At 40.5% G+C, this 25,576-nt stretch overlaps 1 protein-coding gene across 2 annotated transcripts; it reads right to left on the bottom strand.

Moving 5' to 3' along the window:
• Nucleotides 1-17: 17 nt before the first annotated feature.
• On the bottom strand, nucleotides 18-25,330 carry pcm1 (pericentriolar material 1). 2 transcript variants are annotated; one of them, XM_028016623.1, is made up of 40 exons: nucleotides 25,149-25,330; nucleotides 23,997-24,111; nucleotides 22,825-23,070; nucleotides 21,558-21,884; nucleotides 19,941-20,111; nucleotides 18,886-19,002; nucleotides 18,473-18,659; nucleotides 18,086-18,195; nucleotides 17,508-17,781; nucleotides 17,267-17,408; nucleotides 16,399-16,617; nucleotides 16,038-16,204; nucleotides 14,947-15,185; nucleotides 14,314-14,456; nucleotides 14,105-14,234; nucleotides 13,234-13,404; nucleotides 12,961-13,142; nucleotides 12,170-12,361; nucleotides 11,811-12,069; nucleotides 11,241-11,386; nucleotides 10,943-11,157; nucleotides 10,185-10,359; nucleotides 9,802-10,103; nucleotides 9,526-9,687; nucleotides 9,268-9,324; nucleotides 8,893-9,065; nucleotides 8,184-8,315; nucleotides 6,095-6,221; nucleotides 5,532-5,687; nucleotides 5,316-5,413; nucleotides 4,412-4,546; nucleotides 4,121-4,324; nucleotides 3,966-4,025; nucleotides 3,552-3,708; nucleotides 2,811-2,971; nucleotides 2,663-2,723; nucleotides 1,557-1,756; nucleotides 1,378-1,470; nucleotides 1,177-1,300; nucleotides 18-759 (listed from the first exon to the last, which is right to left on the bottom strand). In XM_028016623.1, exons 2-40 carry the CDS (start codon nucleotides 24,090-24,092, stop codon nucleotides 734-736), a joined length of 6,336 nt encoding a protein of 2,111 aa, XP_027872424.1. In that variant the 5' UTR covers nucleotides 24,093-24,111; nucleotides 25,149-25,330; the 3' UTR covers nucleotides 18-733. The 2 variants fall into 2 exon arrangements, with proteins under 2 accessions (XP_027872424.1, XP_027872425.1); XM_028016624.1 differs by having other exon boundaries at nucleotides 12,961-13,139.
• Nucleotides 25,331-25,576: the final 246 nt, after the last annotated feature.

Below are 25,576 nucleotides of genomic sequence, written 5' to 3'. Positions count from 1 at the left end.
ATAAGCAGCTCAGCAGCTCCAATCATTCGGTTTATTATAAGAAAAGCAGAAACATGTTACAGTTCTGAGGATGAGACAGAAGAATCATTTTGAGCAGAAAAACGTCAACAGATTAGCTCTATTTACCCCATCACACACACACACACACACACATATATATATATATATATGTACATACAGTCATTAAAAAAATACACTCAGTTCCAGAACTTTAATGATCTCTATAGATACTAAAACTATCTGAATCTAACCTCAAGTGGAAAACCAAAGAAGACATTAACATGGAACATGTGGCCAAAAATTAAATACACTGCCAGAAAAAAAAACAAAACCCTCCAAATAAAACCCTAGAATTTAAAGAGGGTGTACTTAATTTTACACAGACTATTTGTTGTAACAGCAGCTGGTTGAACCATCAAGAGATGGTTATGATTATGAATACAGTGAAAAGAGCTACAGCAGGGCCAGGTAAGAAGAGGTAAAAATATTAATAAAACATGTCAAACTAATCCAAGAACCAAAGAACCTTCTGGATGTGATCAGCAGCAGGAGATAAAGCCAAACAAATCGGTAAATTACAACAAACATTAAGGAACAAAATGAATTTAGAGTGTTGAGCTTCCTTAAAGATTCACAGCTAACGTAGAACTTTTCTCGTCCAAACGAGCAGATTAGAGAAGCGAACTGAGGGGAGGATTCTCAGTGAGTCAGCAGAGTGAGACATCTGGAGTCTTTACACGCTCTGGGCATCAATGGTGTCTGAAAAAACAACAACGGTAGTCGAGTTTCCGTTACAAATGCGAGCAAAACTGTCAATATTCCACTGATGTCATAAAAACACAACTTTGTAATTGTGGTGCTTTTATTAAATAAAAAGCTAAATTAAAATCACGTGTGAATAAGCCTGTTCACATGATAAGTCATTAAAAATTAAGATCATAATGAACATGATCAGCAACCGAATGTTGCCACTGGCACAAACCATGAAGATGATGATGATGGGAAGTAGCAGGGGGATCATAACATAATTTTTTTTTTCACATGAACAAACTTAATTGCATTTCTTATTTAATGGAAACACCATAATTGTGAAATAGTGTATTTTTCACATTAGCGGAATATGGACAAGGTTTTGCGTACATTTGGAACAGAGACGCAGCTCTCAGTCCTTCCTACCTGGTTCCTTCAGAGCCTGAGCGTTCCCCACCAGCCCGGGCAGCAGCTCGGCGTTCCCGTTCAGGATCTCCACAGACAGGTTGTTGTTCTGCTGCTCCTCCACGATCCTCTTCTGCAGCTCCTCCTGTTGGCACACAGCACACATGACGCCCTGTCCGCTGGTTGCTTTCAGAGTGACGGACTGCAAAGTTCCTTCCTCACCTCGCACATCACCGTAAGCTGCAGAGGAACGTCGTCCACCTTGACGAAGTCTTCCTCGTCCGACTTTTGACTCGTGTTTCCCGATCCGATTTCCTGCATGACGGAAAGCTGAGCAGCATGAATAAAAGGATTTAACATGAACGACTCGTGTCGAACAGAGGGACAACAAGCAAACTCACGTCGCCGCTAACGAGGACGGGCGAGTCTGAGCTGGGGCTGCTGCTGCTGGCCGTCTCCTTGGGAACGTCGTGGGAGGGTTCAGCAGCCCCCTCTGCAGCAGCTGCAGCCCCGGCTTCCTGCTGCTCCTCTGGGCTCTGGAGCTCCACCAGAGTGCGCCCTTCAGCTGAGGAGTCCAAGGTCTCGGCTGGATTACTGACCTCTGCAGGACAAGAGGAGATGTGCACCATTAAAAGCTGAGATGGGGAGACTCATCAGGGAGCGTCTTCAATCAGAACGGAGGGGAAGAGCTCGAAAAGCTCTGGGATTCCTCCAGATCATCCACTCAGAGATGCAGTGTCACTGTTACTGTCCTACCAAACAAACAGATTTTTTTTCTCCTTCTCATAATTTTTGAGCATGGAATTTATGTGATTGGTTTGATGGCTTATCCAGTTTTTAATTTTTAAAGCACCGAAATAATGTATGAGCAAATTAAGGAATGCAGCAGAATAACATAACAGAATGTAGGAACAAAACCAATACAAAAATAACTGAATAACCCAATCAACAGAGGCCAGTGTACCATAAAAATCAATTAATAGCATTATAAATTAAAATTAACTTGATCATTTCTATGCTGACAAATAACTTTTTTTTTAAGGGCAATTTTGTTTACAGAGACTTCATATTCCATTTTATTTATGGATTGGTTGTGTTTGGTTTTTATTTTCAATTTATTTATTTGAATATTAAAAAGATCTTCCAGTTGCATTGTTAAGTGTTCTTTACTAAATTAAAGCTTATTGGACTTGGAGAGGGCAAACTTGCATTTATGCGGTTATTACTAAAAGATGTCTCAAAACAGCATTATTATCAATTGTCAATTATCAATTGTCCCAGTAACAATAGTTACTATGACAATTTATTGTCCAAGAAACTTTGTTATCGTGAGAGGCCTATTTATACCCAACCGGGTATAACCATTTATGCTTTATTTTATTCCTTTGTTTGTAACGAGGTTTTATGTTGTTGTGTGCCGACTAGAAATGAATAAAAACATAAACATCCTTCTTTATTCACATAAAAAGTAAAAAAAAAAAAGTAACTGAAGTTACACTGGGCTCACCGTTCGTTTGTGAACAGTTCTGTTCAGACATTTTCTCCTCAGGTTCGCTGCTGGTTGTGACCTGGAACGAAGCACAAACACAAAGTTAAATCTCAGTGAACAGAGCAGCTGCTTGGCGCTTCAGAAACACATTCTCATCAAGGCTCACCGCCGCGACGACTTCCTGCTCCACCTGTCCGTCAGCCGAAACCTGCAGAGACGTTTGGACGTCTACAGGTCCAGCTTCAAACTCCTCCACCTCCTCCTCATCGTTTTCATCCTCTCCGCTGCCGTAGTTGGTCAGAGCCTGAGTCTCTGCTTTAGACAGACCTACAGACAAGAATTGATTGATTTAAAGCATTTATGCTTTTTAAACACAAAGACATAAATGTACCGAATGAACTTTTTCGATAACTCTCTATTTAAGTGTCCTGTCAGAACAGGACACTTAAATACACCTAGAGCTTCACAAGCTTGGTCAAACATGTAAAAACAACTTTCATTTGTTCGGTCAGTTCAATTAGGAATAGAACAATCAATGGAAAATTATAAAGAAACTGAAACTGACAAAAACAACAGGTTGACTATGTTGGTCAAACATGTAAAAAATAAACTGCTACAAACTTATTTCAAATGGTTCAGAAAGGGCAATTAAAAATTCAAAAGATAATAGAAAATAAATAATAAAGCATGATATCGCTCATGCACAACACATAGAACTAGACTGAATAGATCTGCCCTGATAGATCAGGAGCATTGGCATCAATACCTGATTTAGAATTTTTTTTCAATATCAGGACTTTTACAGATATTACCATCAGATTACTGGATCACTATTGAAAACAATATTAGAAATATTATCTGAGAATTCCTGCAGCTTCTATTTTCTTTTTTTAAATGTTTCACTTACTGATTGACAGAGGAGCTGCTTTCTCATGTCCTTCATCCTCTTCTTCCTCCTCTTCTTCACCTTCTGACCCATGGCTGCTCCTGCTGCTCCTCCCCTCAGTCTGCAGGTAATCCTCCTGCAGGACGCCACATTCTTGCTTTTCTGTCTCATCTTGATCCTGAAGTGAGAAACATTGGGCAGTTTTTTCTAAATCAAAACAGGTTGAATACTGAGAACAGCTGCTTTCTCCTTTCAGTACAAATGCACCAAACTTATAAGGAACGTTTCCACCCACTAATTAAATGCAGGCTGCAAGCTTAATAGCATGAACTTTGATTCAACTTGTTTTAATTTGAAAAACTCCAGAAAAAAGTATGTAGAACCCAACAATCCTGCTTAACGGCTAAAAAGATCTGGATTATCCCAATAACTCACCTTGTCCTCATCAGCAAATGCCGGAGAAACAGACCTGGCAGCATCTGCTTCAGAGTTCTCCTAATTAACCGCAATTAACACAAGACTTGAATTAGTCCAACGGGATTTCACATCATAGAAAAGTGGGATGTAAAATGCAATTGACAGTAAATAACCTCCAGGTTCTGATTTGTTTTACAGAGCTGTGGAGACTTTTTCTTATTTTTAAATTTAGCTCCCAGGTTGGCAGCGTTGCTGCTGTCCAGATCCTGCATCAGCTTGAAGAAGGCCAGCTCGTTAAAGAGGATCTCTGAGATCTCCACCAGCAGGTCCTCCCCGCAGTCCCTCAGCGTGCGGCCCTCAAATTTACAGAGAGATTCCTGAAGGACACAAGAAGGAGAGGTTTTTCCAGTACGTTGCCTCGACGTGTTGGGCCTGCATGGCAGGGTGCAGGGAGCTGCTCCTACCTGCAGGATTCCTCCCAGCTGCTTGTGGAAGAAGCGAACAAACTCCTTGCTCTCGTCGTTTTGCTGGGTGAGTGTCAACACCATGCGGCGCACGGACGTCAGCAGCTGATGGGAACACACTTCATTCATGTTCTCCTTCAAAAAAAAATTTAAAAAAATAAAATCAAGAAAATGCATCCGTCAAATTTTCAGGAAACTTTGAAATCTATCGATTTATTTATTTAGAACAAACAAAAAGTAAAAACAAGAAAAAACTAAATAAATAAAACAAATGATCATTCCCAGTTGACATGCAATGCATTGTCTGTTCGAAGAGGAGAAGGTAGCTGGTACAAGACCTTATGATTCCTTCTCATCCTTTACTGTACAATTACTTATATATTTTTTATATCATCAATAGTTTGGTCTTTGAAACAGTGATTTTGTACAGCATATTTCCCAATAATCTCCTTTTTAAACAGTTTTTAAGCTGGTTTGTATTTGTACTGTTTTTTAAGCTCATCATTCAATCCATTCCATAAATCTACTCCACACACTGATAAACTACAAAAATCTTTCTAATACATTGTTTTTTAAAATTTCCTTCTCTTTTTTTGTATATTGTGGAAGATGATAGTTTCTTACTTTAAACACGAATTGTACAGTTTTAAATGTTACAAGGTCTCAGAATTTCAGTAGATTTGATTAAAAACAACAACAACAAAAAAACAGCATGTTCCCAATACAACACTTTATGGAGTACTTGAATGGATTTCTTTGGATGACGTACAACGGCTGTAAATTTGTTTTGTATGTCTATATATAAGCAATTTCTTTGGCACCGCAGATTAATATCTTCCCCCTTTTCTGCAAACATTCCATTGATTCCATTGACTTATATTGGTTATGTTTTCTTTCACTGTACCTTGAGGAAGGGAATGACTTCGGTCATGATGGCTTTAATCTGCCGGTCCAGCTGCTGGGTGTCGATCTGAGGGCAGTGCACACCGTTGGCTGCACTTTCTGCACACAGACAGCAACACTTAACGCCGGCGCTTCGACAGAACGATGAAGAGACACAAACACAGCTCCAGGTTTTCTGGACATGCTGAGCTCAAAGCTTTGTCACGTGATCGTATACCTTCCACTTGTTCAGCGGGGTTAGCGGAAGCACCTCTAGCATTTGTCGCGTCAGACCTGCTGCTGGCGCTGCGAGGGTTAAACTCGGCTTTAAGCTTCATGCGCTCATACTCCCTAATCCTCACCAGAGCTTTGTCTAAATGAATCACGGTGTTGCCTGTCAGAGAGGCACAGGGAGGAGGGCGAGGAGAGAGACAGAAAGAATGTGAAGGGTTCAGCAATCAATGAGGTGAAGGAAGAGGAACGGAGTGAATATTAATGCAACCAGCTTTACAGCACAGGAACACGGTTTCCCAGCCTCACTCTGAATTGATTACAGTGAGGTCGGCTAATGAAAGGTAGCCAATTTACTCTGCAGCTTTAATCCTAATGTGTAAACTGGTTGGTTAAAGATGAAACTTGAGAAGCCCTGTAAAAAAAAAAAGGCACCAGATCCTTCGCTAAAGTTCCAAGTTATAAGCAAAGCTCTTAGTCAGTACACAAAGGGAAAAGGAGAAGATGGTGAACCGTAAACCTGAACCTGATTTTTAAAAAGAAGCAGCACAGAGACGTGTGTACGCATACCCAGGTCATCACTAGCAAAGGGTTCCAGGTTGGAGGAGGTTGACATGTTGCTGTCGTTATCAACAGATTCTGCGTCTTCTCTCCTCTTTAGGTCCTGCTCGTGTCTCAAGTTCTTCTCCATCACCTCCTGAAACGACGAAGGCAGTCTTTGTTAGGGTTCACGTTCCACACACATTCACTTTTTAAACACTGGTTTAAAAAGGTTGTTAACAACACGGTTGTTAATGTGCAGAGTCTTTGCTGGTTGGGACAGAGCGGATATCAGATGCTGCAGTCACAGGAGGGCTGGTCAACCTGTCCACTGTGGGAAACAAGGCACGAGGAATTTTGAAATTGTATTTTTTAGATGTCATCAGAACACAGACCAAGATTTGTTCACATTTGTAATGAAAATGCAGCTGCTGATGTCTGAAATTTGAGAACTGAGAGTAAACCTAATTACAGTTTTCAGCTGTGTTGTCTTTAGCCAAAGAGATATTAATGTTATTTTTTTTAAGTTATTTTTTTTAAGTGTCTGATTGATCAGACAGGGTGACATCAATCACAGAGACCTTGGAAATATTCACAGCCTTACTGGCCCAGAGTGTGTTAATTATTGGTAGTTGTGTTTCTCTTACTAGCACAGGAATCCTTCTGTATTTCACCATTTGGGGGCAGATGCATTCTGGAAGAAGACAGGTGTAGAACTAATGTCTGCTCCCTTTCCACTAGATGCAATCCTGTGCTTTCAAAACAAATGTTGCCATGGTATCGCAAGTGGTATCGAGGATTTTTCTTTAGATGGATATTGAGTTTGAAACTTTAGCATAAAGATGGTCCTGTTTCCTAAAGAATCCACGGACACAGGGGAAAACCAGGGCAGATTTTATAGACGCTTTTACAACTTCCCCAGAATGTTTTCCTTTCAGATCAGGACGGGGGGAAAAGCTCCAACATTTCACCCATCACTCTTGAACAAAGGGAATATTCAGACAGACAAAAGACCTGACTCCCAATTAACACAACTCTGGGGACCTTGAGAGAGAACAAAGAACACATGTCTAATCTGGCAAAAGAGACGCGGAGAGATGGGGGTCATTTTTTATAGACGGGCTTCTGAGGCTCTGCTGTCGAGTCAAATTCAAAGGCAATGAAGAAGGGCGCGAGAAAATTAAGATCAGAGAATAAAGAAACATGGAAGGATGACAGGGGACAAGATAGAGACAGATGAAAGGAGACAAGGCTGAGTGAGAAACTAATGAAAGATGCATTTAAATATAGAAGAGGGAGAATGTTAAGGAAGTGAAGGGATGGGTTGGCTATAAGGGCTGAAGGAGAGAATAAAAGGAAATCTAAAACATGAGAAAACAAAAAGGTTAGAGATAGAAAGTTCAGTGACTTATTCATAGGCCACAAACTTTGCCAGATTGTGTCACATTACAAACACAAACCTTAATGAATTTTACTGGGGTTTTACCTGAGAGTAAAAACAAAGTAATGCAGAATTGTTAAAGGGATGGAAAACAATAAGCGTGTTTGGTATGTATTCAGACCCCTTTAACTGCAAGCAATAGAACTCAGAAATAAATTAGGTAACTCTTCAGAGAAGATTTTCTACAGCAGGAACAGAGAAGTTAATCAGAATTGAGATAGAAAGTGAAAGAGAGACGCAGACAGACAGAGAGAGAAAAATAAAGAGCATCATAGCATATTCCTGCCTAGTCCAAGTCATCAGTTGATATCAATAACTATTGATCATTTTTTTTTGTTTTAAATATTTGAAATAATGCCAAACTGGTGGCTTGACCTTTTCTGTTTTATCCGCAGTTTTCATTACATGGCATTGCTTTTTGATTTTTAATCAGTTATGAGGCACTGTGGAGAAACCTGAAACTGCTGCTGCACACAATACCTACCTGTTGCTACGTTACCATAACAGGTTACCTAGCAACAGGCTGCTGTCCATACCCCAGAATGCTCTGCGGTTCTGTGAAATGACTCAATATTCTTTCAGACGTACATATCTATTGATATGGATCACGTGTCCATTTCAACATATCTTGTTATTGATTTATTATCCAGCCTCAACACCGTCTGACAGCCGACTCACTTCATCACTGGTGACCAGACTCTGGCTGGGAGTCAGCTCAGACTGAGAGCCTGCTGTCCACACAACCGACCCCAAGGGGGGCAGCTGGTCCTCGGCTGCACGTCTTACTGCCAGGTGCTTGGTCACTATGTCCTGTGGGAAACACACCATTACACCCATAGCCATCACTGCTAAAAGACACAACTGTTCACCAAGTGTTTTTGGTCTAGTTTCTACTGCAAATATCTCAATACTTTGAAATAAGAGAAAACTAACTCATAAGTGCATTTTCAGCAATATATAGGGGCTTATTTTAGGTAAATAATGATTTAATATTGGTGACAACGTTCTAGTTCCACTGGCAGATTGCTTCACTTATAACAACACATTTTTCCCCATGTGAAATAATCTGACAATGGAACTACCACTTTTTCATCAATTTTAAAGATTTACTTAAAATAATCTCCTACATCTTGCTGAAAAGCTACTAGCAAGTTAGTTTTGTCTTATTTCAAGTGCACTAAGATATTTGCACTAGACTCTAGACCAAAATTACTTGGTAAGATTTAGAGTTTTTGCAGTGCATCTGATATCTCAATGTTTTGTGTCAGTTCATTCTCTGTTTAATGGTGGCTCGTTGCATCCTGTCGCAGGTTTCTCCCAAAATACACATCTCTGTTTAAAACAACACTGGCTCAGACAGACAGATAATCATGGGAACGGGAGTCACCTGCAGCGAATACAGAGCTCTTTGGCGTAAATAGTCTGTGTTGAGCAGCTGTAACTCATGGAAGAGCTCGATGAGAAAGTGGGGTCTCGACTCATTCTGCGATATCAGAGTGGCCACCTCGGAGTAAATGGTCTCACGCAGCGCCTCGAACAAGGAGAAGTCGCTGCTCGCATCTACAAGCCAGAGATTTTATGTCAGCCTTGGGAACATTTTGTGCTTTAATTAATCAAAGCTAAATAAGGAAATGACACTTTTACTTAGCAAAAAAGGTTGCACATAAAAGTAGACTTCATAGAGAGGGCTTAGGTGAATAAAAGGCATGCATGATGGTTAGATAAGAACCAAGTGATGGAAGACGTGCAATGGTGACTTTACCTGGAGCTTCTGTGCATGCAATTCTGTTAGAGAGGAAGGGAGTTCTCCAAGCATAAGCTGTGAGTAGGATAAATTAAAAGCAACTTGTGTCAAAATAAAGTAGAGTCAGGGCAATGACAAATGTGCAAAGAAACATAACTGAATCGGAAGAAACTGAAAATGAAGCTAAAAATGAAGAAAAATATTGTGAATAATAATAAATTCAGGAACTCAGAAAGGTAAAGTGGAAGCGTTGAGTTGCGAGCGGTCGAGCCGTACCGGAGGACAGGTCGTTCCGTTTGGTTCCGAGCCTTGCCTTGCTGTCCAGTTTTTCTTGAGTCAGTTTGTCCAACAGAATCTGATTCTGGTCTTTGTGATGAGACAAGGCTGCCCTCTCCTGGCCGAACTCTGCAATGCTGCTAAAGCTGTCGCTGTCTTGGCCTGGAGGACAAAGCGAAACAATGAAATCTGGTAATATCTATTTTATTAAGCTTTACGTATTCACACATGTGAGAAGCGTGTTTAATAAACTGCGAGCAGAGTGAGAATGGTCACCTTCGCTGTTCTTGTTGTGCCCTTTGCTCTTCCTGCGTCTGTTTTTGGAGGTTTTGCTTCGAGATGCCAGGTTGGCTTGTGCAGAGGCCTTTTTCCCAGCCTTAAAGGTTTTTGTGACCGTGGCAGGATCATCGGGATCAGGGATACTGCAAAAGCTGTCCTGTGAAGCCTTAAACTCCTGCGCCCTAGACTGGGATTTGTTAAAGATGAGGGATGAGGGAGGAGACTCTTGCAGCTCCGCTTTAGACGGCAGATGTCGGGTTATGTTGTTGGTGTAGGAGGTGTTCAGTCGTGCAGCTGATCTAAAATAAATGGAACAATAAAAATACAAGCAGAAATTAAAATGTAAACCTAAATAACAGACAATAAATATCCTGTCTTACCCTCTTTCCGAAGTTGTGTTGACAGGAGAGCGCTGCAGTGGCGGAGGGAAACCCATGTACTCGGTTTTGATCAATGTCTTGGGATCCAGTTTATAAAGTTCAGGTGAAGCTGGACCTTCTGCACTCTGAGGAGACTCACCCATGGCACCAGGGAATGATGGATACAAGTTGAAGCCTCAAGTGAGGATGAAAGACAAGAGAAACATTTAACACACTGACAAAAAAAAGGAAAAAAGTCAGACTTCCTTTTCTTCATTTATTGAAAAAAAAGGATAATTTTTAACCTAAAAATCTGCTGCTTCTTATGCAAGGTTAGGCCTTTCATGAAAAATTTTGCTGGACGATAAATTGTGTCCGGAGTTATTATGATTAACAATAACATTGTTATAATAATGCAAGAATAGTCTCTCAAAAACAAATAAACTTTCAATTCCAACGAACATCTAATCCTGGAACTAGAAGACATTTTAAATATTCAAAATAAACAAACAAAACAACAGAAACAACAAATAAAATGAATGATGAAGTCTCTGTTAACAAAATTGTTGCTAAAAAAAAAAAAGGGCCAGTTGAGACCAAAACACCACACTGAAGACTTTGGTCATGCAGTTTTTCATGGAAAGAGCGAAAAAAGAAAAACGATACATCATGAAAATCAAAATTATTGATCCCGTTCCAATTTATCATGCAATTAATTGATTAATTGCTTATTGCGAAAGCAAGATAAACCCCAAAACTAGTCAATGTGAATGCCATACCAGGGCAGAATGGAGATAAGGCGGAGTTCGCCAAGTTTCCACCTGAAGGATGTGTTGTAGAGGTAAAAGGAAGGAAGATGCCGGGGGAGGCGGAGGAGCCAGGACCAGACTCCTGAGCAGATGTCCGCTTCTGCGTCTGCCAACCTGCTGCTGAGGGGGGGGGCTGCTGCTGCTGCTGCTGCTGGAGGATCAGGTCGTTCAAAACCTGTTTCAGCCTGAAAGCAAAGGGAAACTTTACAGACAAACCTCCATCTGAAAGAACTTACTCCTGTTTATCAATACAAGTTTGTCGTTTCACCTCTGGACGTTGCTTTGCTGCCAGGCCAGCTGGGTGTAGCACTGGTTGAGCTGATGCATCACCAGGTGGACTTGAGGTGACGACACGTTGTTGGGTAATACGCTGTACTGACCCGTCAGCAGGGTTTGTAACATGTATGACAGAGTCTGTGGATAAAAAGCATCACTTTCACTGACTGAGTAAATATCAAGACGGAATACCAGCATAGCCATCAGTCAGACGCTGTTCAGACACGGGGTTAGAGTGTGAAGCTGCTTTTATTATGATAGTTTTAGATTAAACAAGTACATTTGTTAGAGAATATTTTAAACATATCAATAAACCAGTTTATGATAGGATAAAGCTAGTCTGTCAAACTGGAGAGTAAAGCTGCAGTCACACAGTTTCCATCTTACTAAGTTGAAATATAGAAAAGACTTGTGAGTAGACAAGTCAGTCTGAGATTCTGAATTTTGGCCTAAAAGCTCAGATGTGAACATGCAGACATTCCATCCTGAATCAGACCAGAACATCCAACCGGGAAAACACCTGTCAGAACCAGGTCCAAACAGAGAGAATGTGTCTTCTCACCTGTTGGTCCTGCAGGAGCGTCTGACACATGCTGGTGCTGAATTCCAGCTGCCTCTGGAGCTGGTTTATCTGATCCTGCCAGTGGCCGGAGCCCTCGGCGAAGGAGAGCTCAGAGGCCCAGCGCAGGTTCTCCTGACGCCGGACGCCTCCGTGCTGGCCCACAGGCGGCTTTGTGCCTCGGCTCTGATCCTTCACTTTCGTCTCGTTGTGAAGATGAGCCTCGACGTCGCCGGAAAAGGCTGCCGGAGGCTTCGGGTTACTGAAGCATTGAGCGCACACAGACAGAGAAAGAGATGACAGATCTCACACCAGCAGGGCTAAAACGGCCAAAGAGTGGACCTTCTGCCAGCTGGACTCACCTTCCCTGATTCTTCCCGTTACTGTAGGAGCTCTGGTTCATCCTCGACGAGTAGATGTGGATCTCATCATCGGAGCTGCTCTCTGTACATTCTTCCTCTTCCTCCTCAGCGCACATCTCAGAGTGATAATCATCCTCTTCCTCATTCTCATCATCCAGGTTGCAAGGACTGGAACCCCATGTTGCCATTGTTCTAATAACAAATAAGAATTATGAGAGGAGACACACCGAGCCAATAGTTTTATCTGCATCGGTCACTATACTGAAAAAAATTTCAGATTTTTTTCCCCGATCCATGAGGTCAGATGTATTCAGTCAAATTCTACGCTTTATTATTTATTTTACTTTATATTTAAAATTTCTAGTTGTACTTTCTGAATTTGAAAACGGTTTCTTGCCGTTTATTTTTTACATGTTTGACCAAGCTTGGGAAGCTATTGGTGTATTAAAGTGTGCTGTACTAGTGCAGATTTAACAAATTAATTTGTATTTCAGTACATTTATGTCTGCGTTTAAAAAAACAAAAAAACTTTTCAAATCAATCCAGCACTGTTTTTCTGTATTAGATCAGTATCAGCAATAATAAACCTCAGATATCAGCTAATCCTAAATACATGTAGCTGCTGGTGGAACAACAATTAATACTTCAAACAGTAATACTAGGATGACAACAGAGCTTTAAATTAGACAGTGATTAACAACATTCAAGCCCAAAAATACTTTACTGACCCCAAAGGGAAATGAAACATTGTAACTGATTTGATATGATGAGACAGGAAGTACGTCTTCTACCTTTCATCCCTGTTGATGGACTGCGAGAGAGTAGCACTCCCGTCCTGCTCTTCCATCTGACAGGGGGAGTCACGGAAACCGCTACGTCTCTGATGTTCGGCCATCAGCGACTCCAGCTGCTTTCGTCGCTGTCGCAGGTCTTCTCGCAAAATTTGTCTCCGCCTCATTTCGGACCAAAGCTGCTGGCGGGGAAAACACGGAGAGCCCTCATGATGAGAAGCTTTACGGTTTGGAAAGTGTTTTGGGTGGAGATTGAGGGTGTGAATCTGTTACCTCGTTGTCGGTGACGGAAGAAGAAGCTGCCTCCTGAGCGGTGGGTTTGAGCACGGTTAGGTTGGTTTTGGGTGTAGGGGAAGGAGAAGCTTTGACGTTAGCAGGGGTGGAAGCTGCAAGCGGAGCCTTCCTTGGCAGACCCTGCTGGCTGCCTGTGCTGGACACAGACGACTGCAGAGGAGGAAATAATTTACTTTTAAATCAAATGATCTAATCCTATTAGCTTTTTAATGACTGGTGTGAGCTTTAAACTAGAGTATGTAAATTTTATAAACAATATGTTTCTTCTTTTCCTGTGTAGGAAAAAAAAAAGTCGAGCTCCTCTGCCTTGTCCCAGTGCTCCAGAAATACACCGCTCAACCAATCAGAGCCAGGAGGAGGGTCTTAACTTTGTCAGTCATGCTCATGTGCATGCCGCTCATGTTCTCTTCTTGTCTCTCTGCTACGCTACGGCTAGTTCACCACAACAAAGCCTGTCATGAATGCTAAGGCTAGTTAGCATGATGACGACAATCTCTACACTGTTGATTTGTATTAATCTTTGTTGCCTTGTTTCAATTCTTTTAATAATTTAATTATTTTTATTTCTTCCCTTATTTCTGATCTTCTAACTATGTCAAGTGTTATGTCTCCATCCTAAGATCACTACATTACATTTTGCAAATGGGACACCTAGAGTTGGGACGGGTGCTGCTCCCCTCCCAAAGCATTTGTTGATCTAAAGGAAGACTCTACGTCAAGGATCTCCTCCAGAGAAGAAACTGAATTTAGCTTTTTTTTCTCCTTCACATTTTAGTACACATGAAACTCTGAATAACGTTTGGACAAGCAAATTCGTAATTTAAACTTTTAGCTGTTTAGAATCAGATACCGGAAGGTCGGGGCAGGTCCACTGCAAGTCCTGGATCTTTCCTTGGATTTCTATGAGTCTCTGTCTCTCCTCATGAAGCTGCCTCAGCTCCTGCTTCTGCTGGCGTAACTTCTCCTCATACAGCTTCTCCCTGTTAGAAAAACATATGATAATTACATAACTCAACAACAAGTTGCAGGACTAGATGCTAACGGTTTATTTTACTGCACCTGGCCTTGGTGGAGAGAGCCAGGTCTCTTGGACTCTGTTTGGATCCGGCCCCAGAGGCCCCGCACACAGCAGATCGGGTGTTATTGGGCTGCTGGTGTAAAGCTTCATCGTCATTGGCTGTTGTTCCATCCGTGTCATCACTCTGTGTCACAAACAGATATGCAGACCCATTGTTTCTTTAATACAACATTAGATATTTTTTCTTTTCAAAGAATTAAACATGATGAAAATATTAATGCTGTTCAAGAAACGACTGCTTTATGCTTCCACTTTTAATAGCAATTCAAGGCTGACATTGAAAATAACATGTTCTACATCTGATTTTACTAGTGAGGTTTAAAATATGAAGCTTGAGAAAACAGTCAGTTCTGCTAATCAATGGAAACGTGAAGATGAATCACCTTCACAGATGACTGCTCATGTGTTTCTGTTATAACACCATTTTTTTCTATGTACTTGAGGCAGGAAATAGGTATTTAGCGATAAATGTTTTAATTCAAATGTTCTGGGAAAATAATGTAACAGTAGAGCGTGCAAGTGCTTTAGTAACAGGTGGAAAACTTTTAGTAAAGTTAATTGATGTTCTTCAGTTCAGCCAATCCAGTTAGTTAGCCAGACGCTGCGTGTCGTACCTGAACCATGGCAACCAGCTCCTGCAGCTGCCTCAGCTTCTGCGTCGCCGTCTGGCGGTGAACCTTGGGAGGGAAACCCGCAGCGTTCCCAAAGCTGCTCCCTTGACTGGACTCCGACGCACTGTCTGGAAGCATGGCCTGGCCTCCTTCATCATTATCAACACCGTCTTCATCATCATCATCATCATCATCCTCATCCTTTACCTCCACGTAGGGGAGGTCCCTGTTGTACTGACACTCTAAATCAAGGTAAAAGTTAAAACCATGTTAAATAAGGTCATGTTCACATAAACCTAGAGATGAATGAATCTCAATTAGAACTTTTAAAATTTAATTTATCTAATGTTTTTTATTTGAGCAAATAACCAGATATAAACGTGGAAGGGTATTTGTGTTGATGATGATGCAGCTGAAGGTCTTTATCTTTGATATTCCAGTAATCTTACTGCTTGGATACCAAAATCAGCTCCTTATTACAGTCAACAGTAAGCTTTACTGTAAGGGTCTTGAATGACGCTACCCCTGTTTTCAAGCCAAAAGTTGTTAGATTCCCACTTTATTAGAAGCAAATTTTAATATAAAATTGTCTTTTTATATTGAAGTAAGATTCATAGTTTTGAACATAAATGTTTGAGATATCAAAAACAGTTTTCAGTAAAACTTGAAAAACTAATATTCTGTTGAAACACAGCAGTTTGTTTCATTTTTGCACTTAAGTATTTTTCTTTACACCAGCTAGCTAATTTCTAGGACAATTGATCATCCAGCAAAATTTGTTATCCTAACAGGCAGAGCCTAAGCTGGAAAATATTAAATTAAACATTTAAGAGCCGGCAGAAACCCTGACGTAAACAACAGAAACTGCTAATATAAGATGAGACTATTAGTTTTGCTGCATTAAAAAAAACTAACTTGTTGGCGATAAAACTTCTCGTACTCATGTGTAATTAATTCTGTAAAAACTATCATTTATGGGATTTTATGAACATGTTCTTACAAAACACCCCAAATTAATCCTCTAACTATCCTGCAGACATAAGAATGAATGTTTTTCATCAGGACTACAGTCGCTGTGTGTTAGTTGAGCAGACCTATAGGCGTGGTGACGTTGAGGCTGCGGAGGTTGGCTGCTGCTCGGTTGTTGATTTCACACTCAGTGTTGAGTCGACCGTCCTGGTTGTTTGCGGTGCCGCTCCTGAAGCTGCGGCCGTTGGTCAGGCTATTCACGTCCGCCCGATTACTGCTGCGCTGTGGGTTTCTGGACACACAGAGGGGAGCATCACTGACGTATTTCAGGACGGACAGTATGGAACATGACCAACTGACAGCCAGGACAACATTTAGGCATATTTACATGCCGAATCGATTCAGAAAGTCGTGGCTTGTAAAAAAAAAAAAAAAAGAACAGAGACCATTTCTACATGTATTTGGTCGGTTATTTTTCCCACCCACCTAAGGTTTGCACCAGGATGGCGATTCTCATGCTCCAACTCAAACACAGTTTCAAACATGGATCCATCCTCCGTCTCATCTTCATCCTCCTCCTCCTCCTCATCATCAGGCTCTTTCACATTTTCATTGACGGCATCCACCATCATATCAGACGTCTGCTCGTAGTACTGAACCAACTCCCTCAGTTCATTAAGGCGCTTATGGACCTCCTTCAGCTTCCTGTTGGCGGATGAGACAAAATGATGAATGCAGCTTCAGTGGAAAACTTTATATTCACTCACAATTTGGACAAGTGTTACATTTTTGCTTCTTTTAATAGTTTATTTAAAGATTAAAATTTTAAAATACAGAATATGAAAAAAAATATAATCAAATAAAGGAAACTAATTTATAAAAGAATAAGATAAGAAATAAAATGGAAAATTAAATACCTGATTATGTTAAATTAATAATGTTGAAATTTATCAATAATTTATGTATAGTTAAATAGGTTGGGAAGGTTCTATTATTTTTTTGGATGCAATATTTCACACATTAAAAGACTATCAAGCTAATTATGTATTTTTATGTTAATTTTCATTTTTCCTGGCAGAGCGCTAATTAAAGAAAAAAACTTAAAAAAACATTCAAACTCGCCTAAATATTTAAGCCGTTTTTTTTGTAAAAGTTCAAAACACAAAAATCTTAAAGTAACATCACAGTGATGATGTTGGTGGATGAAAGTAAGTTTCCAGCCAGAACTGCATTTCAAAAGACACAAATAAATTGAATTCAGCAGAGGAAAACTAAAACTGGTCCAGCAGAAGATTCACCTATGTTTCAAAACACTCTGCTGTTCATAGCTGTGTGTGTGTGTTTGTGTTGGTACCTGAGCTTGTCTGAAGAACCAGAGCCGTCCTGCTGTGTGAATAAAGGCTGAAAGGAAGTAGAGGCTGCATTGGAGCAGAGAGCTGATGTACAACCTGAAGATCCTCCTAAACTTGGACTGCACTGTGCTGACAAGCCCCGACCTGAAGGACGCCACAGGAAATTCATCACCACTTCTTAAAGGTTAAAGCTGCACTATGGTTGGAAAAAATTAAAAAATAAAGGCTGAAAAAGAGCCATACATGAGTTGTTGTTCAGGGTATGGTCTCGCAGTGAATGCAACTCTTGCAGAATCTTGTCCATGGTTTGCTTTTTGTCTTTAAGTTCTTGTAACTTGGTGAGTTTGGCGCTGGCGGCCACTCCCTCGGCGTCCAGACCGGCATGTGGGCCGGAAGCGGAGTGAAGGAGTGGCCTGTGCTGAGGTGGACCAACAGCGTGGGGGGGGCGGGACCAGGACACTTCTCTGGAGAGGGACAGGCTCTGAGCCTGACGACGGTTATCTGGCACCGTTTTGGTCTGGTGGAAGACAGCAGTTTACCCCATAATCAACTGTCTACTGTTAAATCTATTAGCTTTAATACTTACGGTGATAGCTACATTTATTAGCATCTCTAATAAAGATGTTTAACTCTTTTTTTTCCAGCAGCAAACCTCTCACACTGTACTTTTAGGCTTTTTGTACATCTTTAGTATGTATGTTAATTATTGTGGCCAGCATTAGATGAAACATCGGCACATTGTTTGAGTATTTTAAAGAAGGTACAGATATATCATGGCAGTTACCATGGTAACCTAGCCACAGATATAGTTCCTCCTGTACCTTAGAGTCGTGCAGCTGGTTGTGGAAACGATGAATCAGCTCATTTAACTCTTCATTCAGTTCTGATGTGATGCTCAGGCCGGAAACACTGCCAGTGGTTTCTGTCACAACTGCAGGCGAGAACAAATGTCAAAAGAGGAAAAATATATAAACTGCCTTTCTGACAATATTTTTGGAAAAATGATTCCAAAAAATTTAACATTTAGCTCCCAAACAGAAAAGTATATTTAGTATAAGTATAGTATAATATTTCAGTTTTATTCCTATAATGTATTTAAAAAAGTTGTTTGTGAGGAAAGAAGAAATGGAACTGAAAGGATATACCTAAGCTCCAAATAGAACTAGTTTGAAAACATGTGTAGCCGTCTCTGTGGGTTGGTACGTCACCTGTGTCTTCGATCACAGCGAGCGCCTGCTCTGCACTGTGCTGCATGGCCATTAGAGCTTCCTGTCGGCCTTGCAGCGCTCTGAGCTGCTCCTGCTGCTCCAGCATCTTCTTCAGCAGCTCATGCTGCTTACGCAGGTTCTCCAGCTCCTCCTTCTGGTCGGCACGCACACCCTCTGTCCTACCACCCTGAATATTCACAATACAATATTTGAAGCACCTAGGGTCAATGGTTCAGAGGAACAGAGAGGTGAAGAAGTATGTACAAATGGGTTGGGCAGAAAAATGGTTTGCTAGATTCCAGTAGATTAACTAATAACGTCCGCTTAGATCTTTGTTTAGTGTTGTAGTTTGCCCTGTTTTCCTAGGAATTTAAAGTTTAAAATATTAAACTATCTCCCACAAATGTACTCACAGTTATATTTGAAGCATCTGAAGACTGGACCTCTATGTTAAGGGAGGAGCTGTCAGCCAGTGACCCTGATCCGACCGCGGAGTCCAGCGTCCCGACCTCACAGTCACTCTCCTGGGCCTGGAGAAAAATCACAGAAACATTCAACAGGAACTTGTGCTACATGTCAAAGAAAGTAACTACAGTATTTTACCGTACAGCTGTTCATTTTGGGAATGAACAGAGTTTTCAGAACGCTGGTTTGTAATCTATTAATAAAGTTTGACTGACCTATCTATTAGATATAGCTGTGACTACTATTTTGTTGACGTTCCCTTTAGCGCAGTTCCATCTAATGGATGCATAACGTAACCCCAGCCTCTACTGTAGCGTCTATTCTATGCGCCTTATAATGCGGGTCGCCTTATAGCGCGGAAAATACGGTTGCTAAATGTAAATATCTAATGATTTTTTAAAAAATTTACTTCATAATTTAGTGCCTTGAAATTGGAAAACTCTTGCTCTTTCTAAACCTCTATCTTCAGGACGACATGGCTCCTTTATTTACTCTTTAACAATGTTTTTACCAGTGTTACAGAGAAGTAGCTCTTATAATAACCTCAGTAGACATGCAGTTCCACCAGGTGTTTGCTAATTACTCCTGGCTAGTCTGAAGGAACCGAGAGAGGGAGTTGCATGCGAGGGCTGAAACTTGGAAACTGCAGCTCCGAGGAGGAGCTGCATCTCGAAGGCAGGGCTAAATCCCACAGGGCGTATTGCATAAATGAATAGTTGCCAAGCGTTTCTCAAACATACATGGAAGAAATACTCCAGGTATGTTTTTGGTGAGGGAATAACATTATAACATGATGTAAAGCTCAAACAAAATTTATTTTACATAATACTGCCCCTTTAAAATCATACACATGCCAGCCACCCAGCAACAGGTTTCTTTCTTTATGATTTCAAGGAATCATTTACACAGGCCACATTCCTTTGAAGTAACTTAGCTAAAGTCTTATTGCATTTAAAAAATAAAAAACACTAAAGATATACATGGGAAAACCAGACACACTTACAAGCATTTTCTGCAGGAAGCGTAGATAGGACTTCTCCTGCTCCTTGAGGTGGTCGATGAGGTAAGAAAGACGTTCAACGTTGGCGGGAACGTCGTTTTTTTCCACCAGATCGTCCCTCATGGCGCTGGCCTTACTGATGTATTCCCGAATCTGAACCAGTTTGCTCACCACCTGAGAGCGCACAAAGGGGAGTATGGTGGTGGTTTGTGATGAAGAGAAGAAAAACACATAAAACGTATTAGGTGAGCATCTGTAGATATAGCTGTGACTGGTACACACGAGGGCTGAGAAGGGGCTGGGCAAGAAACTCGCAGGGCGCCATTGGTGGCATTTTTAGAAACTGTCCTATATATGGTCTGGTTTTAGCTGCACAACCTCTCTCTCACTTTCATCCTAGTTTTGGTTTTTCCCCAAGCAGTCGAGAGAACTGCCATGTAGAAATACACAGCCGTACAGAGACATAAAGACACTTTCACCCTGCTTCAAAGTGTTTTTCACATTTTGTTACGATTTTATGTGAAATACGAACACAAGGTAGCGAATAACCTAAATGAAAGTAAATGATGTGGCTCTCAATTAATATTTTTTTGCAAAGCAAAATTGAAGACTCCAGAGTGAATGTTTTTGGCTTTCTGCTCAAAATATGACTCAGTCCCACAAGCCCTCCAGTTAGAGAACAGAATCCCACCTGATTGTCATTTAATCTCACTAACACAAAAAGCAGAGCAAGGATGAAGGTGGGAGATCTGGGATGATTGGTTGACATGACAACAAGTTATAACCCCTCATATGTTAGGTATTAAAAGCTCTATTAAGCTTGAGTAAGCTTTACAAAAAAAAAAAAAAACAGGCCAAGACTTTTGCTTTGAAATGGTGGACAAAAACCCAGAGCAAGTGCAGCTTCAGCAGAACCTGGTTCTACTCCGTACTGACACGGCCACACCTCACATTTGTTGTATTTGTGCTTGTAATATTTTTCGAAAGCCATCAACAAAAAGCCGCATTTTAATTTTACCTCCAATTCATCATTACTTTTGTTTTGGTCTATCAAAATAAATAACATGCATTGAAGTCAGGGATGGACAATAACTGCATAACAATATATATCACAATAGACGTCTGATCAATATCAATAGATAATGTTTTTTGTCTGATAGAATATTCAATATGTAATCTATAGAATATTCACTGAACTCCAATCCAGAACCGCACAACATTCTGGCATTCTGACGAGGAAAGGCTTCAACTAACTCCCTCAGTTCTTGGTTACCTAGCAACAACCTGCTGAGTACTGTGTGCAGCAGCAGTTTCAGGTTTCAGTTTCAGTTGCATGGAGTGAAAACTGTGGCTACAACAGGAACGGTCATGCCACCAGTTTGGCATTAATTCAGATGTTTAAAACAAAAAAACTCAATTATCAATTATATTGATATCGACTGATATGAAACACTTCTATCATGATAGGTTTTTCAACAACATCATCCAGTGCTAATTGAAGTTTGTGGTAATAATGTGATAAAATGCTAGCTTTTCAATAGTTTTACAAGTTTTTCTATTTTTGATAGCATCAAACACTAGCTGGCTGTCATATAGATGTCTCTAACAACAAAGCATTACCTGGCTGCTGTCTATTTTGGGCTCTGGCCTCCCATACTCTCTCTGCGTCAGAAGTCCTCTGTCTGTCCCACAGCGACTCATCCTTGGCGACTCCTTGCGAGGACCTACGGGACTTAATGTTTCCCTCCGCCCTGGACTCTGCTTCTTGGTTTCCTTGGTGACAGCTGGAGTAGTTGGGGCAGAAGCTGAGGGATGGAGCATCTCTTTGCTCTTGTTAGTGTTGACATGCAGAGGCAGGTAGTTGAAAGGCTTCTTGTTCTCTCCGTCTAGCTGCCGCTGGTTGTTGGCGGCCGTGACGCGGCCCTGGGAGTCGCTGCCGATGCTCCGCTGGTTGACCAAAGATCAGACCACAAAGATCATTACTTGGGCTCTTGGCCATGATTTTTGTTTTCAAACTTCAAGCGACGTAGATGCACAAGCACTCATCAGTCATGCCCTTTTTGTCCCTTACAGTTTAAAAGAAAAAAAAATCCCTAAACATCATTTAACAGGAAACGGTTTTCAGTAACAAAACATGAAGCTGTTATTTGATATAAGAGCATCATCTAACATTCTGCTGGTAGACTAAAAAACCTTCTTATGACACTAAAAGTCAAACTGATGCTATGACAGTAGAGTGGATTAGTGTGATCTTCTGACAAATGATGTTTCAGGCATTTTCCTGATTCAGTAGATCATGTATGAAAGGGTTTTAAAGCCAAACAAATCAACTGCAAATCCTGAAGGTAGATCTGTGACTGTGGGGAACTTCCACAGAATTTTACGCACATTAATAGGCTATGTTTACACAACACGCAAATGCAAAAAAATAAAAAACAGAATAAAATATTGGACTTCAGAGAAAAAACAGAATTGATCACCAAAACCTGATTTAGGCAGGCTTAGTTAGTAATGAGTGGTCTCCATGGAGACATCAAACTCCCAGAAAATCCCAGCAGTTCTGTCTCCAACTTCAAATGTCTTTTTGTTTCCTGGTTCCCTAAACTATTTTTTAAACTTTTGTATCTTTTTTTTCCTGGTTTTTATTTTATATTTTTAAATATGTTATGTGGCTATTTAATAAAAATATTAAAGATCCACAAAAGCAGAAATACGTTGATTGACCTGTACAGACTGGTTGAGCTCTGCAGTCACATAACAACCAAACTTCCTGAGACACTGAAGAGTTTCATCCCATTACCAGCCAGTCCCCTCAGCTACTTTCCTTATTAGATGCTTCCTGTGGCTCAGGAACATCTAAGACATTGTTCAGTATTGTGATGTCTACCTCATCCAGATCTGTGAAATTGATCCTTTGGCGCAGCTTGTCCAGCTCAGCCTGGTCAGGAACAGACATTTGGGTCGTGTATTTGATGTGGGAAAAAGAATGAGGAGTGCGAGTTCTCCTGCGGCCGGCCCCTGGGGTGGACTCTGGTGAAATATCATTAGTCAGGCGGCTCTCCACTGCTCCAGAAAGCTTCTTCTTGTTCTTCTCTGTCGACCGATTAGCTTTCTTTTGCTGAATCCCCCAGTTCTGCTCAAACACGACAGGAAACGTAAAAAATGTTGTTTGTTAATAAGAAAAAAAAAATGATGGGAGACACAAATTTAAAATGTTAATCACGCTTTTTGTGACATTTATTTTAATGACAAACTCAATGAGGATCACAGGTATTAAAACTGCAATGATGATGTTTGCATTGAAAATGAATGGCAACAGAAAGCCTTTTGTCTTGAGACAGACTCTACAGGAGGAGTGCAAACTTGTTCTCATTTTGGCCAAAACTGTCAAGTTCAAAGTAATCGCAGTCCAAAAAGAAAAAAAAAAAAAGAAAAAAATTATATTGAGTATTGTTTTTACCCGCTCAACAATAAAATAAATGTATAATATTTTAACTCAACAAATAGACCAGTCAGATTTTTTTGTCGGAAAGTGGTATATAAATCATTGTACATCTAAAACTTAAAGGGTTTGCCTTAATAAAGAATGGTATCTGGTTTGCACATTCTTCTGGGCACTTTTTTTTTGTCTATTCTCTGCAGTAAGAAGAGAATCTTGAAAATGCTTGCTTGTCAAAATGTAATAAAAAACAGATTTGGGTGTGCCAAAGTCTGCCTTTAATTAAAACTTGCTCGGCAGATGAAGTTCTATTTGATTTAAAGTGGAGAATATAAATTGGAAGACTTTTTTTTTTTTGCTCAAATACCCAATATCTGATTTTGAAGCCTGCAATCATTGACGGGTTCTTATTGACAGTTATTTATTATTGCAAGATTATACATTCAATTGGTTATTTTTGTTTTATTAAGGTTGATAAAGAGTGTTCTATATAGGAGATAGATTGACAAACCACTGTATAATGTACAGATAAAATTATGGGAAAATAACTGGCACCATAGGTTTGTATGTTGTATTGCCAAAAACAATGTATAAGTGGGACTTTGTGTGTCAGCCCTCACCATGTTGTTCAGTCTGTCCTCCAGACTGCCATTGGGTGCTGTCCAGGTCTGCAGCTCTTCTGCACCGTCATCAAATGGAGCACCTCCGGTTGCCATGTCACCCACTTACAGCTTGCTGGAAAGAACAACAAACAGTGTGAGGGTTAATTTCCAGAACACGAAAAGAAGAAAATCCAGTTCGAAACCCCAAAATAAGAGAGCTGTTACATAAACTGCTTCACTTCAATCATAATTTATAACGAATGTTCATCAGTGTACATACCACCTCCACTGTTTGTATTTATTCACAACAGGCACAAATGAGTTTTTTTCGAGAACAATTTAAAATTAGATTTGGATGTAATATTGACTATTACCACAAAAAGACTCCGGTTTCAAATCAGTTAGCCAAAACTGAAAACATCATTATTATTCTAAGCTGTAACACCTAACGTTAGAGGTTAACGTTGACATTAGTCCATACTCCTTACCGACGAACATTAACCTTCCATTGTTTAACTTTTCCGTAACTCCAAGAAAATGAAAAAAAAACCGTTATGGTTAATTGGTGACCAGTCGCTTAGCGTTAGCTGCAGTTGGATTGCGCGTGGCGGTGATGGCCCGCTTGGACTGACCGTACATTCACCGCGCGAGAGGCTAGCACGAGCTTCCAGTTAGGTCCTTCGTTACCAAGTAAAAAGTGAAACAACAACAGCCATTGTCGGAGCCACTTTTAGTTCACACTAGACTTGATGCTTGGTGAACTCCGCTAGCCAAACGTTTGTGACCTATTTCCGACCACCAGTCGCCATGGCAACAAACAATCTGATATTTTTGTATTGTATTTCAATATTTTCACTTTTAGTGTTAGGCGCTTTCCCTAAATCATTGCTAACAAGTTGCTAAAGTTGTATGCCTTAACAATTTAGGTGGCTAATACCCATTAGCTTGGTCCCAGCTTCGCACAACACAGACAACTTAAAATGTGTCATAATAAAGTATTTGATATAAAATAAAAATCTTGCATAACGTTTAGTAACCTACTATCTTCTTAGTTAACTTGTACAAAAACCGTGTGAACACCTAAAGAGGCTAACAAACGTTAACAAGGCAAGCTGTGGCTGGCTTCAAACATAGCTAGCTAAACATTTTTAAACCGGAAAATGATCTCACCGTTTAAAACAATAAAACAGACTCGCAATGACAAGCCTCGTGTACTCAAGTAAAGACAGTATCTTTTCTTCTGCTAATCCACGAATCTGCAACTATTTTCCATGACTCCCAACATCGCAGCAACCAACTATGGTACTAGCCTGAAGTTACAACCGCCCAACAGCAGGTGGCAACGCAATGCAACAGGCAAAACGAAAGGATGTGGAAAGCTGTCACCGCCACGTTATGAGTGGCATTTTGTTGAGACAAACGTTAAAATGCTGTACTGTCCCAAGGATTTTGGGTCAACTTGAGACTATTTAGTCTTTTGTGACACTATGATGCATTCCTCTTTGGTTTCAAATTATATAGCAAATGAAAAAATGTTTTAAACTTATTTACATGTCTGAATAGAAATGAAGTTTGTTCTACATGTCTTTATTTGGTTT

Source organism: Xiphophorus couchianus, chromosome 5, assembly GCF_001444195.1.
Source record: "Xiphophorus couchianus chromosome 5, X_couchianus-1.0, whole genome shotgun sequence".
NCBI classification, from domain to species: domain Eukaryota; kingdom Metazoa; phylum Chordata; class Actinopteri; order Cyprinodontiformes; family Poeciliidae; genus Xiphophorus; species Xiphophorus couchianus.
This window is presented reverse-complemented; position numbering and strand designations above follow the sequence as displayed.